Source organism: Mizuhopecten yessoensis, unplaced genomic scaffold (assembly GCF_002113885.1).
Source record: "Mizuhopecten yessoensis strain PY_sf001 unplaced genomic scaffold, ASM211388v2 scaffold3901, whole genome shotgun sequence".
In the NCBI taxonomy this organism is placed as follows: Eukaryota; Metazoa; Mollusca; class Bivalvia; order Pectinida; family Pectinidae; genus Mizuhopecten; species Mizuhopecten yessoensis.
The window spans coordinates 134408-153021 of record NW_018405276.1 but is presented as its reverse complement, the minus strand read 5'-3'; the positions used below and the strand labels follow the sequence as shown (position 1 = coordinate 153021).

Genomic DNA, 18614 nt, shown 5'->3' with positions numbered 1-18614 from the left:
TTGATTGGTAAAATAGACTATACATTAATTTATATAAATAAAATCAGTTGGAATTAAATTTAAATAAACATGAATCATATATATATTATTATTATGGGGACGGGACGACTAAGAATACGGGGCCGGATCGGGAAGGGGCCGAAACTACTTTGGTCGGAACGACTATGGACGGACCAACTCGGGGGCCGGAACGACCCCCTGTATTCGAAGAGAAGGACGAAGAGAGATAACTCTGCTTTCAATCCTTCAGAAGAACTCTTTAATTCGAATAACAGAAGGTCAAAACAACACACCGTTATTTAACTGGGAAAGAACGTTGTGTAATGATCACGCCTTTTCAATAGACGTGATTATACATTTTTGTTTCAAGATCACGGTAGTTGAGAAGAGAGTAAGTCTGCTACGTGCTTGTAATAGCATAGGTTACGTCTCTGGTGCTCGGCTGTGGCTCTGACCTCACTTGTCTGGTTGTCAACCGATCAGCTGATATGTAACGTTACTGATAAAACCGGTCGGCTGCTTAAGTCTGGTCATATACGGTCGATACCCCGTGTAGGAAAACAGTGCATATACTTCTAATAACCTTCGTGTTATATATGAGCATGAATGTATGGATTGCATACGACTAAATTTATTTTCAAACATCTATATAAACATGTATTGTAGTTGTGAAATGGTTCCTACTGTCGCTTAGGTCAACAACTGCTGAAAGTGATGAAACAGTTTGGCGTGTTGCATGATTTTTATTAGTTATACCACGGACTTGGATAACAACCTCATCTAATTCCGTGGGGATACAGTGTAAGTGTAGTTGAATTGGACTTGATTGATGGCCGGTGACCAGATATAGCTCAACTGGTAGAACAACTGTCTAGAGCTACATCTGTAGGTGGGTCCAAAGTTTGAATCAGGGTCAGGTAGTCTAACTACAAATTTTGTAATGTTTGTAATATAGAAACGGAAAAATGCATTGCCAGACTGGGATTTGATCTTGGACCTTCAAAATTCTAGACGGACGTTCTACCAATTCATTATTGCCATTTTGGTACCAACCTGGTTGCCAGCGATCAACCCATTCCAGTTCCAATGCATACAAATTAATTCATACAAAGACAAGCAAATTAGCCCTACATTTACATTCACATTTACGGCGATACTGCAAAGGGCCGTCAAACAGCATCAACTTGCAGGTAGACTTGTGTGGCGTGGCTTCCACATAAGTTCGTTAAAAACAGGTTAAAAAGTTAAAACTATTTACAGGATCCACATTCACTCTGCAAGATGACTGTGGAGCGAGGTCTTGAATGCCTCTACAGTCAGCTGCTCGACAACCTCTGATGGTAGTTCATTCCATTCCATGATGGTGTTTGGAAAGAAGCTGTATTTGTAGGTGTCGGTGTGTTGCATTGTATGTTGATATAGCCGTGGTTATGTTGTCTCCTTCCACTTCTGGTGTTACTACTGATATATGGTGGTATGATCAGTGCATTGGTGTTGTGGATGCCTTTGTACAGGTTGTAGCTCGTTAAACATCCCGGTTACACTACTGTAACGTGAGTAATCGCCGGTTGTAAAATTGAGCCTTTTTTGGCCAATGAAAAGATGTCACTTATGTATATCCTCAATCATATTAGTATTGTTCCTCAATTGCAATATATACTAATGGTTAAACAATAAATAATATCTCAAAGGGAAAAAGGAGGTGGGTATTTCCAGCATTTTTCAGAATTTAAGGGTAATTCAAACTTCTAATTTTTCCCATAGCCAATAATCAAAAATCCAAGATTCAGCATGTTTACCAATAATTCTGTTTTAATGTCTGATTTACTTGTGTTTTAATGTCTGCATTCATCTTTCAGATATTACAGAGGATGACAGTTTTGCATTAGAGCTGAAGTGTACTCGACCTTGCCAACAAAAAACCCTCATAGACCAGAGCGGACAGGATGTATTCCTTAAAACTGTTATCAAGTCTAACCAGACAATACCAGTCTGTAGCACCCTCATTACAAAGAGTCGGTCATTTGACCAGCTCCTCTCTACGACCATCCGTCACTTTCAAGTGCCATAACTGCGGTCAAGTTATCCGAAAGTTTACTCAAACTAGGACAAACTTTTCATCATTAAGTGAAGTGACAGCAAAGAAAAAACCCAAAGTGAAATATCGTAAATCTAAATACCTTCTGTTTGGTTTAGGATTAACATCAATAGGATTTGGTGCTTATTATTTATCACTTACGGAGCAAAACAAACGCAAGGTTCGAGTCTTGCTTGGTGGCTGTGTCAGATTCCTAAGGTGAGCATATGGTCATGATCAGGATAATTTTAATTATATGTAAAAACTGACAATTATACTGAGTCGGGCAACAATTTCTCAACAAAAACTTGTAATATCATACTGTAAAGGTTACTTTTGGTAAAAATCTTAAGATTTTGTACTCTCATTTTTTTTTATTAAAATTTGAAATATAAATGAATACTTATAACTAACTTGTATATGTCATTAACATAGGTCGTTAAAAATAGGACTCCTGATTTCCGCGGACTACAAATGGACCTTGTGGAATCTGGACGAGATGTCGGAGGAGTATGACCAGGCAATCCGCCCCTGTCACAAACGGGCTGCGGAGAGGATGCTATTGGGGTGCCTCCAGAACGGAGGCCTGTATGTGAAGTTAGGACAGGGTATGGTGTCTATGAACCACATCCTACCCAGAGAATACATAGATTCCCTAGTCATTCTACAGGACAAAGCCCTCAGCAGACAGCCCCACGAGGTAATGCTAATACAGTGATATCAACTTAAACACTAAATATTGACGTTGTATATAAACAGAATTAAGGATGTATGCTACCTCTCTGTGACATGGAGACTCTAACGGTATGTGTGTCTTTTGTGATCCAAATATTTTGAAACTTTGCAGATTATCTTTCTTATATTGAATGGAAAACAAAAAACTGAATTGGCTAACATCATCATAGCATAGAGGGCAGCACAATAGAGCCAGCAATTAGAACCATCATAAGGTTTGACACAGATCAACTGCTGTCTTCTGCTGCAAGGGGAATCAACAATGTGTACGTACACAGCTTAACACATAAAATATGTCATACCTTTATGTTCTGTAGTTCTCTTTAATACAACTTGGTTATTTTTAAAAAGGACTCGCAAAATAATTCTCAGGACAATCAGAAAATGATGAGTTCCATGACTCACTGGAATGAAGTCCTAGATTTAACACAGACTCTGTGGAATTTCCCCCCATATCGTTTTAAAATGTCATGTCAACATCTCCCCCATTTGTTTTGTCTCATATTGAAATCACTCTATTGTTCAAGGCAGGAATGGAGAAAAAATTGAGGTAAAAATCTCCTGTTTAACAGTTATATCAAATCTGACAAAAATATTACAGGCAGTGTTGATACATTATATGGAAGCTCAGATAAAGCTCCCTACAAAAAAAGGTAGATCGTGTGATTTATCTGTAACATTGATGTGTACAGGTAGAGGAGCTGTTTAAGGAAGACTTCGGGATGACTCCACAGGAGATGTTTGCCAAGTTTGATGAAGAACCTATCGCTGCAGCTAGTCTTGCTCAAGTCCATAGAGCAGTGACGAAGGAGGGAGAGACCGTGGCAGTCAAGGTAACAGTAACATGTGTCACACTGTCACTCCGTATTCAACCATCCTTGAAATTTCAGGGGTTACGCTCACTTTCATATGTTTTCAGCATCCCTTGAATATGTCGTGACAAAAATCAAAGGCACGTGGTTTAGCTATTTGATTGGTTTCAGGTTTGAACCAATTGTAAAGCTGATACTTGTCCTCCAATGATTACAGAGGAGAAACACCCGACTTCTACCATCCACACGAGTTTAACCCCCAAAATTTAGTTATAATAAACAGTCTTATAACACTGTAACTAAAAGATAGGTAGTGTTGGGACTTTATTTATTCAGACAATTTAAAGAAATTGTATATATATCTATTATATTTTTACCAGTGAAATATTGAAAATTATTCATTCTATAAAAGTGATATTTTTTACTCGTGAAAGATATTAGCCACACTTATGAAATATATTTGGTATAACTGAAGACACTGTTAGATATCCTCTATTTATTGTCATTCTTTTCATAAATTAAAATCCATCTTCATGAGGACAATGTGACAATATAGAAATAGTTATTAATTAAGTCACAGTATTTGTGAAGTTAATGTCTTGATTCAATGAAAGTTACAATAGCGGCTACTTTGACTACCAGTAGGAAATTTTCACATTCATTGTACTTCTGAAAATTGTTAAATGGGTGTAATTTTGTATCAAAATTTAAAAAGTATTTGAGCTGAGGCTACTAGGTCAAAACATTGCTTTGAAAGAAGAACACTATATAAAGAAGTGAACAGATGAGTCGTACACAATAGATAAACCCATCAGTCTAATTGTATTGTGGGTCACAACGAAACCATGTATGTATTGCCATAATATTAGTCCTGTAGGCATTAATAGGCAAGCTCACACATACAAACTTGAGCATAACAAAGAAATGTGTACAGTTTAGATCCTGACAAGTGAGAAAGACTTTTTTCAGCATTTCTCTTTCCTGCTTAAGTTTTTGTACTTAACAAGGTGTTCCGAAATAGACGTACAGAAATTGTGATTTGCAAAATCAAACCCCTGCAAATAAGTTCCGGACACAAAATCACGACAACTATACAGTAACCTAACATGGGTGATTTTACAGGTCCAGTATATTGACCTCCAGGACCGTTTCTATGGTGACATTAAGACCTGTGAGATTATACTGGAGCTGATTGGCTGGCTGCATCCAAAGTTTGGGTTTGCTTGGGCACTTCAGGTAGGAAATCAACACCAGCCATAATACCCAGGTAAACTGTGTAAAGTGGGATATTTCTGGGCCCCCTTTAGGCCAGAAAAATGGACCAATTTCCCTCCAAAAGTGAATAAGATTATCTGAAATTAGTGAAACTTCAGTTATATAGTTATAATTCTCTGAAGTTCTACACCTGAACTTAATTTATTTTAATTTTGTGGAAGTTTTGCTACTTTTATAAAAGTATTTCTACATTTGTTATTCAGATTTTGTGAAATTGCACATATACATATATATTTACAAACAATACTTAAATTTCTGAATTTGCTGATCTACTTTTTATTAATCCAGTCTTTTTTGTTGGAGTTACGGTCCTTTATATAATTACAAAATCATCAGTAATACTGAACAGTATACTTTAAATTGTGCAATTGGAATTTAATTTTTAATTCAGATGGGAATTAGGTAAATTACATAGTAGCTGGGGGTATGAAGTTGGCCTGCAGCTTACAGTTCTAGATTATGTAATTATTATTGGATTCACTGGTTTGCCTTAATACTAGTGATGATTTTAAAATATTTCAGGATTTGAAAGGAACACTGGAGTTGGAACTAGACTTTATTAATGAAGGCAAAAATGGAGAGCGGTGCTTGAAAGATCTCCAACACCTAAACTATGTCTACGTACCGAAGATTTTCTGGAACATGACCACCAAAGTAAGTACATCTCTACTTAATTATATATATATAAATCTTAAAGCTTTTGACTTAAACGTCACAATACAACCTATTGTTTATGACGTCAAAATTTCTGCCATTGTTAATGATGTCACTATATATATATATATATATATTTTATATACAACTAAAACACGATAAACAGTTATCTGTTTATTACACATGTTAGCAAAAACATGAATAAGATACACTGAGAAGTACATGTATACATTATTAACATTTGGCATATCAGGGGCTACTCACTCTACTTGCTTAGCATACCCTTAATACAACTTAAACTTAAAATTTAACATCAAGACTCCAAAAAGACACCTAGAGAAGAGGCTTGACTCTGCCGAACTCCAGAGNAGAAATATGAAATACAGATGATATGGATTACTAATGAGTGAGAGCCCCCAATGAAATTATCAAGAAAATTGTTTTGATTTTCTACCTTAAGATCATATTAATAAAATGCATAACTTGTGTTTGTTTACAGAGAGTATTGACAGCAGAATTCATCGAGGGTTGTAAGATCAGTGACTCCGGTGCTATCAAGGATATGGGTTTATCTCTTAAAGATGTAAGTTAACTCGTTATATCTATTATGTAATAATTTCAAAATATGATCTAATTCATAATATGTGTAAGTCATTAAAATTTCAGCGGTTCAGATAAGAAAGACAACTCCTTAATTGTAAATTTTAGTATAAAGGAATCAATATCTATTAACTTTAGATATTTTTCAATTACAAATTAAGTAGACATGAAAAAGCAGTAGTTCAATTTCATAATTTTTTAAAGTTGTTATGACATCTGTTGAATCTGTGTCCCTAAGAGAATGACCAATGTATGATGTGACTGTTCTCCTTAATGTATTTGTTAGGTGGATCAGAAACTAGTCAAGTGTTTCTCCGAGCAGATTTTCCTTTCTGGATTTGTGCATGCTGACCCTCACCCAGGAAACGGTAAGATCTCTTTGCCCAAAGACCGTTTCTGTTCAATTGTAATTCCTAGTTTCTGAATCATTTGCTTTATTTTCTGTTTTTGCTTTCTCCAATCACATCCATGCTGTTACCATGTTTGTTTGTTTATGTTATGGAAGAGCATGTGGTTCAGGGTCTGTACAACATCCCTACCCATAGACAGTGTTTGTAAGTAAGGGGAGCTAATCCATCACTGCTTCTTAGAAAAAGCATGTGTATTTATTCCTTTCTGTTGCAGTGTTTGTACGTAAAGGAAGTGACAAAAAGGCCGAACTTGTGCTTCTGGACCATGGTCTGTACGATATCCTCACGCCCTCCCATAGACAGTCCCTGTGCCATTTGTTTAAGGCAATTGTTATGCAAAATGAGGACAACATGCAGAAATATTCCCAGGAACTTGGGGTTGAAGGTAAGGTACCGAGTTGGTTTAGCGTCAAAGGACAGGATAAAATTGATTCATATGTCTCTGAGTAGGAATCGATTGTCAAATTTCATTGAAGGAATTATAAACAAAAAAAAGTCATATATTAGATAGGTTAAGGATGTATGCTACCTTACTATAACAAACCTTGCCTTTCAAAACAAGTTCCACGCTGACTGAGCTGTGAAAAATGCTGTATTATTTACAAAACTAGGACATGATAAATTAAATGGCGACAAATTTTAAAAGGTTCACAAGAAAAAATACATTGTTGAGACTTATATACACTCAGTCTTTAAATAATTCAAAATTACAACCCTATAAGGGATATAACTCAATTCCATTCATAGGTATACTGAATAAGGTAGCATATAGCCATAAGGTGCAGATGTTGTTCATTTTAATTAGCTGCTAAAAGTTGACACCAGTACTCTATAAGCATCGTCCAATTTGAAATATGATTTTCTATTTTTGAAGGAGTCATGAGGTGATAATTTCACTTGAGCATAAATACATCAAATCAAAGCCATTTATGTATATTTCCTCTGTGTTCAACTTGAGTTAACAATTCTTAACTTAAAAACAGAAAGTTATAGTTTATAATTATTAACAGTAATTTTCCTAGGATTGATTCATAAAATAGATAAGTCGGGATCAGTGAGGGCATATTTTATCTAAAATCATAAACTGTGATCAGTCTGATTAAGAAAAATCCTGTTGACATCTCACAATTATGTCTTTTTTACAAAACAATTTGTATAAATCTGCTACCATACCGTGTATTGTTACGTCTACGTGTTGAGAACTTGTCATATCCTTTAATTAAACCAAAATAAATGTTTGTTTCAGGTTACATGCATGAACAAAAAATAGGGTCCAATAGTAGGGAAATAATTTTATATTAGTGTTAATTTTATATTTTCGTGAATTAATATTATGCTTAATTTCAAATTTTACAATGCATTTCCACGCATTACAATGGTTCTCAATTTGGCAAGAATAGGGTCACACTCCCAGAACCGGAAGTAAGTCCATTTTAATGAGTGGCTGTGAACTTTGCCTGGCTAATAAATTAATCTTAGATACAAGTAGGTGATAAAATATCTAGGGTTGGCGTGAAAATCTAGGGTAATTTGTGATACCTGAAACTCACATATATTTTTTTTGGCCTAAGATAATGAAATTTAGCTCTTGTTGATGAAGGTTTAGCTATAAAGTGAAAATTCTGGCATGTGTAAATGTTTGGGTTGTGACTTACTGAACTGATCGCGGTGTGGAAATATTCACGTTGGTAATGGTTGTGAAGTTTATTTATGCTACGTATCTATAATCTCTAAATAAATGTTAACATCTGGATAGTTTCCTATTGTTTAATTAACTCAATGCAAAAAAAAGTGAGCATTCCCACATTGCGAACAATTTTCAGTTGTTAATGAGTCTTCAGTGTTGACAGTAAATATTGATGTTCCCTGGTGTATGCTACAGTTAAACACTGCTGTCCTCATCTTTAGCCTTGTTTTCCAGATTACCAGATTTTTTCTATGATGGTTAAACAAGGTCCTATAAAGTTCAAGACAAACTCGTTCTTCCGTCACCGTATAACCTCTAAACGGCAGTTTTACAAAATGCCGAAGGACGTTCAGGTGGAGTGGAAGGAGGATTACGATAAGATGTGGGATCGATTCCGCGGAACCTTCAAGGACATGCCTATGTGCTTGTATTTCATTTTCAGGTACCTTTCCTGAGAAGCGTGAATATCTTCATTAAATGTATTGCTTGTAGTTATTGCAAAAAGGCTTTTCCAAATCAAAATTTCCTGGCTCATTTTACAAGTATCATATGATACAGTCATAGCTTGACAAAGGAACCAGTCGGTCTCACACAGTCATACCTTGACAATGGGACCAGTCGGTCTTGAAACGTTGCGACACGTTTAATACATGCATTGTTTGTGTAGAAAGTAAAACTTTGATTTTAGCATATGAAATAGTTTCCAAAACATGCCTGACCGGATAGAGAGTTCCATCTGATTCTAAAAATATTTAGGTAAATTAATGTAAATTTCACTAATGATTAAAAGTAACGTTCGACTCCTGTACTCAAAGTATCATTGGTTTAAGTGATCGCCAACATTTTTTGAATAACACGTTTTAGAAATATCATAAAATTTACAAATAACAGATATTCTTGCATTTACTCTCATCAGATGAGCATCTGGAACCCCTGATAATTGTGTTTTTGTTACAAGTTTCGTTATTTTATAAAAGATGATATTGATATTAAGTTTCTATAACTCAACATCAAGCTAATCGGATGGAACAATGAGGCCCTGATCTAAGTCAATGTCGTACTAATCTTAAATCAGTTTTGTCTGTTTACCAGACTGCCCGATACCAGATAAGGCTTGGCCTTCAGGATCACTGATAACATGTTAGAATACCTGGTCTTATCACAACCCAAGCAGTAGCATTGTGCATGGTTATATTGCCCAAATTTATACTTGTTATACTGTCATCATTTATCAGTAAAACCTTGTTATACTGTCATCATTTGTCATTAAAACCTTGTTATACTGTCACCATTTATAAGTTAAACCTTGTTATACTGTCAGTATTTGTCAGTTAAACCTTGTTATACTGTCATCATTTGTCAGTAAAACCTTGTTATACTGTCATCATTTGACAGTAAAACCTTGTTATACTTTCATCATTTGTTTATTAAAACCTTGTTATGCTGTCATCATTAGTCAGTAAAACCTTGTTATACTGCCAGCATTTTCCAGCTACATTTTAGTATGAAAAGCAATACACAGGATTCATATTGTAAACAAATTGCTAAGAAAAACACAAGGGGGAGGGGCATTAATAAATGTTGGTGTTAAGTGAGTTAGCAATAACAAATGTTTTGAGGTTTAGCTGTATTGCAAAGTTAAATCACCCTCAAAATATTTTCCATTATGGTAGAATTCCAAGATCATGTATAGAATTATGAAAAAATACTTTTATGAAAATGAAAAAAATGTCCTCTTCAAAAGGACCTTAAATCGTACAAACTTAAGTCCCTTCAATAAAAGGTTAAAGGAAACATACACTTTAGACAATGGAATCTGAGAACATTTTCAACTTTCTGGATGCTACACAAAGCTTTCAAATTCTCATAAACTTTGGGGTAGGGTTAGTGTAGTTTATTCAAATTTTATAAATATAATGTTGTATGATCCATTATATATTAAGCTTCAAGTTTGTTAGATTTTCATACATATATATACATATGTATCAGTGTTTAGCAGAACTTTGAAAATTGAAATCCCAGAGTGGTTAAGCCCATTCAGGCTCCCCAGGAGGAACGACTGATCTCTATTATGAAAAAAACATATATTATATTCAATATAATCAATCCAATGTATCACACATATATGAGACTCCGGCTTTGTGTATTTTTGACTGGATTAATAATTTTAGACTATACTTGTACAGTGTCAGTTTCTCTTCTGTTACAAACATACCTTACAGCAGGTAATTTTTTTTAGTTAATGATTTTGACAATTAAGCGGATCCACATTGAGATAGGCAAAATTTAAAACACTGAGTATTATGTTCATCAAAAGGAAATTTATCCCGTTTCTCTCGTTACAAGTCTGACTAGTAGGCAGTTATTCAGGAGGGATATAGCGTCACTCTCGGTTGTGTATTCGTCTGTGGATCTTCCCCAAGTGTCGTCTCTCTAATTCCTTCGCTTTGCAATTTTGACATCATTACTGCATTCAGTAAACATACCTTGGTACAAGTTCATGTTTCATGGTCATATATCAAAGGTCAAGGTCACTGTTTCTATTAATAGAAAACAATGGTTGCCATTGCTTTACTGGCTGGGTTTGTTTTGCGGTTCGGGTGAGACTTAAATAATACACACATACCTCCATTGGCTCATGTTTCTGCTTCCCTGACATTTCAGGGGTTCTGTTATAGTTACGCAGGCTAACCTGCTCGTCTCCTTTGAAACAAGTCATGACCAGATCAGAGGCACTCGATTAGCTATTCAATTGGTTTCAGGTTAAATAAATTGCCCGATCGCTAGGCTGTTACCTTTCCTTTGAAAAAAACAGCGTTGAGACAGTCGACTTCAAAGTTGGTCAATTTTAAAGTTACCCTAGGGAGCAATTCTTTAGCTGTACACAGGACCAAACCCGGTCTACTTGTATCGTCCGCAAAGTGTCACATACAGAGCTTCTGGTAATTTCATGGCATATTTCGTCATTATACCACCTGTAAGTCACTGCTACTGGGGGTTATTGGGAAACGTGTTAGGGTTGAAATAGTTATTTCAACACTATGCAGTTTAAACCAATATGGTAAAAGAAAATACATCTTTCGTCCGACAGATCTTTGAAATTTAAAATCACAAAATATTTAAAATTGTTAAAATTTGTGGCTGCAAAAAATTCCTGCTGTACGGTATATGTTTTTAAATTAAAATGGCCTTAATTTTTTGGTCTTCCGTTTTTGGTCTGTTTTGACCTTTCCTTGTTTAACTAATTGCTTGATTGGCTTACAGGGTTATCTCCCTTACCTTACACGAGATGTCTGCCTGGCAGTGATGTAATATCTCTTCTTACTCAGTCTCTAGACAAGTTCACTTAGGTATTTCCTCCATTATTAGCTTAAGTTTGTTTCCTGTTGTATCTTGTCAGATCATGTCGTACTGGGTGAAATCCTTCTGCAAAGGCCAATCTCTCGCGGGAGTTTCCAACTCCCAAACCGCATGACTGACAAAGATCTAGAGCACATGAGAATCATGGCACAAAAGCATTTTGACAAAATCATGACTGTTCTCAAAGACATGCCACGGACAATGCTGCTGCTTGTCAGGTTGGTTGAAAGGAGGTGTAACCTTGACCCTTTGCCCCCTGTAAAAGCATTTTGGCCCCTTCTCTACATGCGTGATCAACTACAGATTTTGGTCACCCCTCTACTGTTACCGTGTGGCTTTAACTCGTTTACACAGCCTTCATGTAAGACCTTTGAAATACATTCTTGTTTTGATAAACTCTACAGAAAAAAAGTTCTTTGAAAAAAGAAATCATGAATGAAAATGGCATTTGTTGAGATTTTGGTATTGACACATGTAGAGCACAACAATGTATGTCTGTTCACTGATACCCAGTGGTCAGGGGTTTCTGTTCACTGATACCAAGTGGTCAGGGGTTTCTGTTCACTGATACCCGGTGGTCAGGGGTTTCTGTTCACTGATACCCAATGGTCAGGGGTTTCTGTTCACTGATACCCAGTGGTCAGGGGTTTCTGTTCACTGATACCCAGTGGTCAGAGGTTTCTGTTCACTGATACCCAATGGTCAGGGTTTCTGTTCACTGATACCCAGTGGTCAGGGGTTTCTGTTCACTGATGCCCAGTGGTCAGAGGTTTCTGTTCACTGATACCCAATGGTCAGGGGTTCTGTTCACTGATACCCAGTGGTCAGGGGTTTCTGTGCACTGATACCCAGTGGTCAGGGGTTTCTGTTTACTGATACCCAGTGGTCAGGGGTTTCTGTTCACTGATGCCCAGTGGTCAGAGGTTTCTGTTCACTGATACCCAATGGTCAGGGTTTTCTGTTCACTGATACCCAGTGGTCAGGGGTTTCTGTTTACTGATACCCAGTGGTCAGGGGTTTCTGTTCACTGATGCCCAGTGGTCAGAGGTTTCTGTTCACTGATACCCAATGGTCAGGGGTTCTGTTCACTGATACCCAGTGGTCAGGGGTTTCTGTGCACTGATACCCAGTGGTCAGGGGTTTCTGTTCACTGATATCCAGTGGTCAGGGGTTTCTGTTCACTGATACCCAGTGGTCAGGAGTTTCTGTTCACTGATCTCAGTGGTCAGGGGTTTCTGTTCACTGGTACCCAGTGGTCAGGGGTTTCTGTTCACTGATATCCAGTGGTCAGGGGTTTCTGTTCACTGATACCCAGTGGTCAGAGGTTTCTGTTCACTGATACCCAATGGTCAGGGGTTTCTGTTCACTGATACCCAGTGGTCAGGGGTTTCTGTTTGCATTGGGCAAACGGGTTAGGAAAGATGGGAGGGAGCATAAGAGATATCTGAAGGCGTTATTTTATTAAATTTTTATGGTAATATACCCTTTTAAGACTGATGGAATCTGTCACCTGAATGTAGTGTAGGAAAAAACAAACGTTGAGCAGCTGACCAATGGTCCTGTTTAAATGCAATCTACTATGATGCTTCAGTCGTGACTGTGGGGATATTTTGAAGACATTTCTAAAGTCCCTGTAACACTAACTGCTAGAACATTATTTTAATCATTTCAACATACAATAATATAGTAAATATGAGTCGGTTCAAACGTGAATATTATAAACATGAAATGACTTCTTATTCACTGGCTGAAAGGCTTGGAGTGTGTGTCCTGTAGTCTGTAAATTTTCTTTACAGGAATATGAACACCATCCGAGCTATTTGTAGGGAGCATGGTCATGTGGTCGACAGATACAGTATCATGGCAAGGAGGTATGTATCTAGGTATCCGATAACGAGGGATAATAATTTGTGAAACGCTTCGAGACAACCTACGAACTAGGTTGTGATAAAGCGGTATACAAGAACCTCAAATTATTATTATTATTATTAATAGGTCAGTCAATATCAGTCAAGGTCACACAGTGAATAGTGCACTTGGTTTTTATCAAAACGGCCGGGGTTCGACTCCCCAATCAGGCTAGAACTTTGAACAGGTATTGGTTCACCTGTGGACCTCGTCGGCTTTCTCAGGGTATAACTATGGTTTAGTCAGGGTATAACTATGGCTTTCTCAGGGTATAACTATGGTTTTCTCAGGGTATAACTATGGTTTTCTCAGGCATTAAGATCCTCTGCATGCTTCCATCCTGGCTAACAAGAGTGATTGGTATAAGTGAGATTTTTTTTTTTCATAATTGTTGTAAAACTTTATAAAAAAAAGTCAGTAATTATCAGTCAAGGTCAGTTAAAGTCATTTCACATCAAGGTCAGTCAACAGTATTCAATGTCGTTCATCTTTGGTCAACGTCAGTTATTGTCATTTACATTCATTAAAATTCAGTAAATGTCACTCAAGGTCAATCAACATAGTCATTGAGATTTAAGGTCAGTTAACTTAGTCATTGACATTCAAGGTCAATCAACTTAGTCATTGACACTCAAGGTCAGTCAACATAGTCATTGACATTCAAGGTCAATCAGCTTTGTCATTGACACTCAAGGTCAGTCATCATAGACTTGGCATTCAAGGTCAGTCAACATAGTCTTGGCATTCAAGGTCAGTCAGCTTAGTCAAGGTCATACAATGACACTCAAAGTCAGTCAGCATAGTCATTGACACTCAAGGTCAGTCAGCTTAGTCAAGGTCATACAATGACACTCAAGGTCAGTCAGCATAGTCATTGACACTCAAGGTCAGTCAGCTTAGTCAAGGTCATACAATGACACTCAAGGTCAGACAAGGACCATCGGTATTAGTGAAGGTCAGCCATGGTTAGTTAATAGCAGTCAACAACATCAGTCACTGCGAGGTAACACTTATATTTTGTGTCCACCTCTCTGTTACAGTGCTATCACAGGGTGCCAGAAGACAGGAGAGTTCCACTTGACGGTGTCAGGGCGTGTGCGAGCGTGGTGGGAGCGTTGTATCTACGATTATAACATACAGTTAGATAAGATGAAGATGTGGGCTGGCATCCTCTACATTCGGCTCATGGCGTACCTCGGTCGACTCCCTGATCTGGAGAAGATTCAGAAAACGATCCAGGAACAACAGGATAAGAACAGGTGAGAGTCAACAGGTTGTCTGGGTGTGTCAGTAGATCGCTGTATCCAAACAGGATATGAACAGGTTTGTCTGGGTGTGCCAGTACATCGCTGTATCCAAACAGGATATGAACAGGTGAGAGTCAACCGGTTTGTCTGGGTGTGTCAGTAGATCGCTGTATCCAAACAGGATAAGAACAGGTGGGAGTCAACAGGTTTGTCTGGGTGTTACAGTACATCGCTGTATCCAAACACGATAAGAACAGGTCAGAGTCAACAGGTTTGTCTGGGGGTGTCAGTACATCGCTGTATCCAAACAGGATAAGAACAGGGGAGAGTCAACAGGGTTGTCTGGGGGTGTCAGTACATCGCTGTATTCAAACAGGATAAGAACAGGGGAGAGTCAACAGGGTTGTCTGGGTGTGTCAGTACATCGCTGTATCCAAACAGGATATGAACAGGTTTGTCTGGGTGTGCCAGTACATCGCTGTATCCAAACACGATAAGAACAGGTCAGAGTCAACAGGTTTGTCTTGGTGTGTCAGTACATCGCTGTATTCAAACAGGATAAGAACAGGTTTTTCTGGGTGTGTCAGTACATCGCTGTATTCAAACAGGATAAGAACAGGGGAGAGTCAACAGGGTTGTCTGGGTGTGTCAGTACATCGCTGTATCCTAACAGGATAAGAACAGGTGGGAGTCAACAGGTTTGTCTGGGGGTGTCAGTACATCGCTGTATTCAAACAGGATAAGAACAGGGGAGAGTCAACAGGTTTGTCTGGGGGTGTCAGTACATCGCTGTATCCTAACAGGATAAGAACAGGTGAGTGTCAACAGGTTTGTCTGGGTGTGCCAGTACATCGCTGTATCCACCTCCAAATCCACGGGTACTGCTCCCATACTCTCCTCTACACCCTTGGAACATCACATGACAAAATCAAAGGCACATGATTAGCTATTTGATTGGTTTGAAGTATAAAAAACCTGACCAATCACTCAGCTGTTATCTTTCCTTTGAAGGTTACGGAGGAGCTACACTGACTTCAAAGCCGGGCAATTTAACTGTTAAACTGCTGTCACTTCTCTTGATGTCCATCAAAACTCACTAGCTTTGTTTCTTTTGATGTTTTACTCTTGCCGTTCCTTAAGTACTGTAATCTTGTGTTTTCTGTTACAGAGCTTTCAACAGTGAGGTGTATACATGACAACTTTGATTCTTGAAACACAACGGAAATGTGTCCACACGGGTTAATGTAAAAAAAAACACTGCGATGTCCCTCCATGCCAGGAACTGTATGTGGGCCAGACTTGGTGTGAAGGCAGGAACGGATCATTATGTCTTAAGAATAGAAATAGGATCACAGGTTTCCTGTTGATGGAATGCTGAACTCATTCTTCCCTGAAATTTCGTAATGGACTATCACAACCTTTAAATTTGAAGAGTTCAAATGAGTCTTCAGGAGTTACTTAAAACTATATACCTGGACTGTCTTCACAGGACCCTGGCTATTACAAACTTATTAACAAATGTTCGCTGTAGTGATAAAAGGCGAAAAAATTAAACCGCAGCAAAAATATACTGGTATACGGTCTTTTGAGGGAAGTGCTTAATACTAGAGAGCGCAAAATGATTTGTTGATTATAAAACTATGACATATTTATGTAGTGTTGAAAAATTATAGGTTGAACCAAAGAAGAAACAAATTATGAGGTGAAGAGATACAGCGTCTGTAAACTAAGTCAATCAATGTCCAATCAGTGTCCTATGTTCTTCTCTGTAGGAAATGTGTCTAAGTAAAAACTGGATTTATAAACAAACTGGAAATTGTAATCTTAGATAAGATTCAGTATTGTTACATTTATGTATTATTTATACAGTGAAACCTTGTTAAACTGTCAGTATTTGTCAGTAAAACCTTGTTATACTGTCAGTATTTGTCAGTTAAACCGTGTTATACTGTCAGTATTTGTCAGTTAAACCGTGTTAAACTGTCAGTATTTGTCAGTTAAACCTTGTTATACTGTCAGTATTTGTGGATAGATTGCAACAAACAAAAGAGTGGCTTTGTAGATGCTAAGTGCTATAAAGGTTTTGGCAAATTAAAGAGGGAAATATGTAAATGAAATGTTGAGGAATATTTGAAAAGGAAAGATTGAAATAGTGAAATATTTCCTCAGTGTAAATTTAACGTTACGCTACCACAATTTGTACACGGTCAGAAAAAGATACAAATAGAACTTTAAAATTAAATTTGAGTATTTTCCTCTGACAGTATAACAAGAGATATTTATCAGCATTTCCACCGAATAGTTTTGTTTTCAGGAACTTTTTAAGAGTACAAGATGGCTTCAAAATAAATATATCAGAAAACCAGTAAAAACCGACGTACGTCGACGAAATTGTGGAGGATAGCATGTTTATATGTTGATTTCTGGGTTTTTAGGTCACCTGAGCTTTAGCTCAAGTGACCTATTGCTNTGATACACATGTAATATGAAAGTGTATAGTTATAAATGCAATATATTTTGTTGCAATTAGCACATCAACTTACAGAAATAAAACAAGTTTTAAAGCCTGTGATATGGTGTACCAATTTGGGTACTAATCATGGCCAAAAAACGGACGAAATCTTGCTGCGAGTTTAGCATTCTATTTTCAGAAACAAATCTCTTAGAATAACAAACAAAATCTGAAAATGAACCACCATGGGGAGTCTTTGTCAAGAATCAAGAAACATTCCAGATACAAGATCTGAATTTTTAAATATCACTGAAAAACTGTTTAAATTTTACCAATTGTGATAGCGTGACATTAGGTTATTTGGAAAGATTAAGGTTATTGTATAAAAAGATTTTAAAGACCATGAGACAAAATGCAAGTTTTCCTCATTGGATTCTGAAGCTGCCTGTGGCTGAATAGAATCCCATTTGTCTGTTGTTTGATTTTGTTCTGATCTCTCTCAGGGAATACTAACTTAGTCAAAATGTTGAAAAAAAATTGACTCTGCTTGAGTGTGTACTGTATAATTCTCACAAAGACAATGATTGTAGTATATCCCAACTGATTTTTTTATTGACTAAATATGTTTATTTGACTATATAGTTTACTGTTTAATTGACTATATAGTTTACTGTTTAATTGACTATATAGTTAACTGTTTAATTGACTATATAGTTAACTGTTTAATTGACTATATAGTTAACTGTTTAATTGACTATATAGTTTACTGTATAATTGACTATATAGTTTACTGTATAATTGACTATATAGTTTACTGTTTAATTGACTATATAGATTATTGTTTAATTGACTATATAGTTTAATGTTTAATTGACTATATAGTTCACTGTATAATTGACTATATAGGTTACTGTATAATTGACTATATAGTTCACTGTTTAATTGACTATATAGTTTACTGTATAATTGACTATATAGTTTACTGTATAATTGACAATACAGTATATAGTTGACTGTTTAATTGACTAAATAGTTAACTGTTTAATTGACTATATAGTTTACTGTTTAATTGACTATATAGTTGACTGTTTAATTGACTTTATAGTTTACTGTATAATTGATTATATAGTTTACTGTTTAATTGACTATATAGTTTACTGTTTGATTGACTATATTGTTTACTGTTTAATTGACTATATAGTTTACTGTATAATTGACTGTATAGTTTACTGTATAATTGACTGTATAGTTTACTGTATAATTGACTAAATAGTTAACTGTTTAATTGACTATATAGTTAACTGTTAAATTGACTATATAGTTTACTGTATAATTGACTATATAGTTAACTGTTTAATTGACTATATAGTTAACTGTTTAATTGACTATATAGTTAA

At 36.5% G+C, this 18614-nt stretch overlaps 1 protein-coding gene across 4 annotated transcripts; it reads left to right on the top strand.

Annotated features, from left to right (window-relative positions):
* Positions 1-268: 268 nt before the first annotated feature.
* LOC110448186 (uncharacterized aarF domain-containing protein kinase 5-like) lies at positions 269-17228 on the top strand. Of its 4 annotated transcripts, none has more exons than XM_021494305.1 (13): positions 269-391; positions 1860-2296; positions 2513-2777; positions 3505-3645; positions 4747-4860; positions 5422-5553; positions 6053-6136; positions 6440-6521; positions 6778-6948; positions 11651-11828; positions 13407-13481; positions 14559-14777; positions 15934-17228. In XM_021494305.1, exons 2-13 carry the CDS (start codon positions 1947-1949, stop codon positions 15959-15961), a joined length of 1839 nt encoding a protein of 612 aa, XP_021349980.1. In that variant the 5' UTR covers positions 269-391; positions 1860-1946; the 3' UTR covers positions 15962-17228. The 4 variants fall into 4 exon arrangements, with proteins under 4 accessions (XP_021349980.1, XP_021349976.1, XP_021349978.1 ...); XM_021494301.1 differs by lacking the exon at positions 11651-11828 and adding an exon at positions 8485-8692; XM_021494303.1 differs by lacking the exon at positions 11651-11828 and adding an exon at positions 8485-8692 and having other exon boundaries at positions 283-346.
* The last annotated feature ends 1386 nt before the right edge of the window (positions 17229-18614 follow it).

Coding starts and splice junctions, on each gene's coding strand:
- LOC110448186 (XM_021494301.1), top strand. CDS start 1,947: ATGTATTCCTTAAAACTGTTATCAAGTCTAACCAGACAATACCAGTCT. Junction 2,297..2,512: donor GGCTGTGTCAGATTCCTAAG/GTGAGCATATGG, acceptor TCATTAACATAG/GTCGTTAAAAATAGGACTCC. Junction 4,861..5,421: donor GGTTTGCTTGGGCACTTCAG/GTAGGAAATCAA, acceptor AAAATATTTCAG/GATTTGAAAGGAACACTGGA.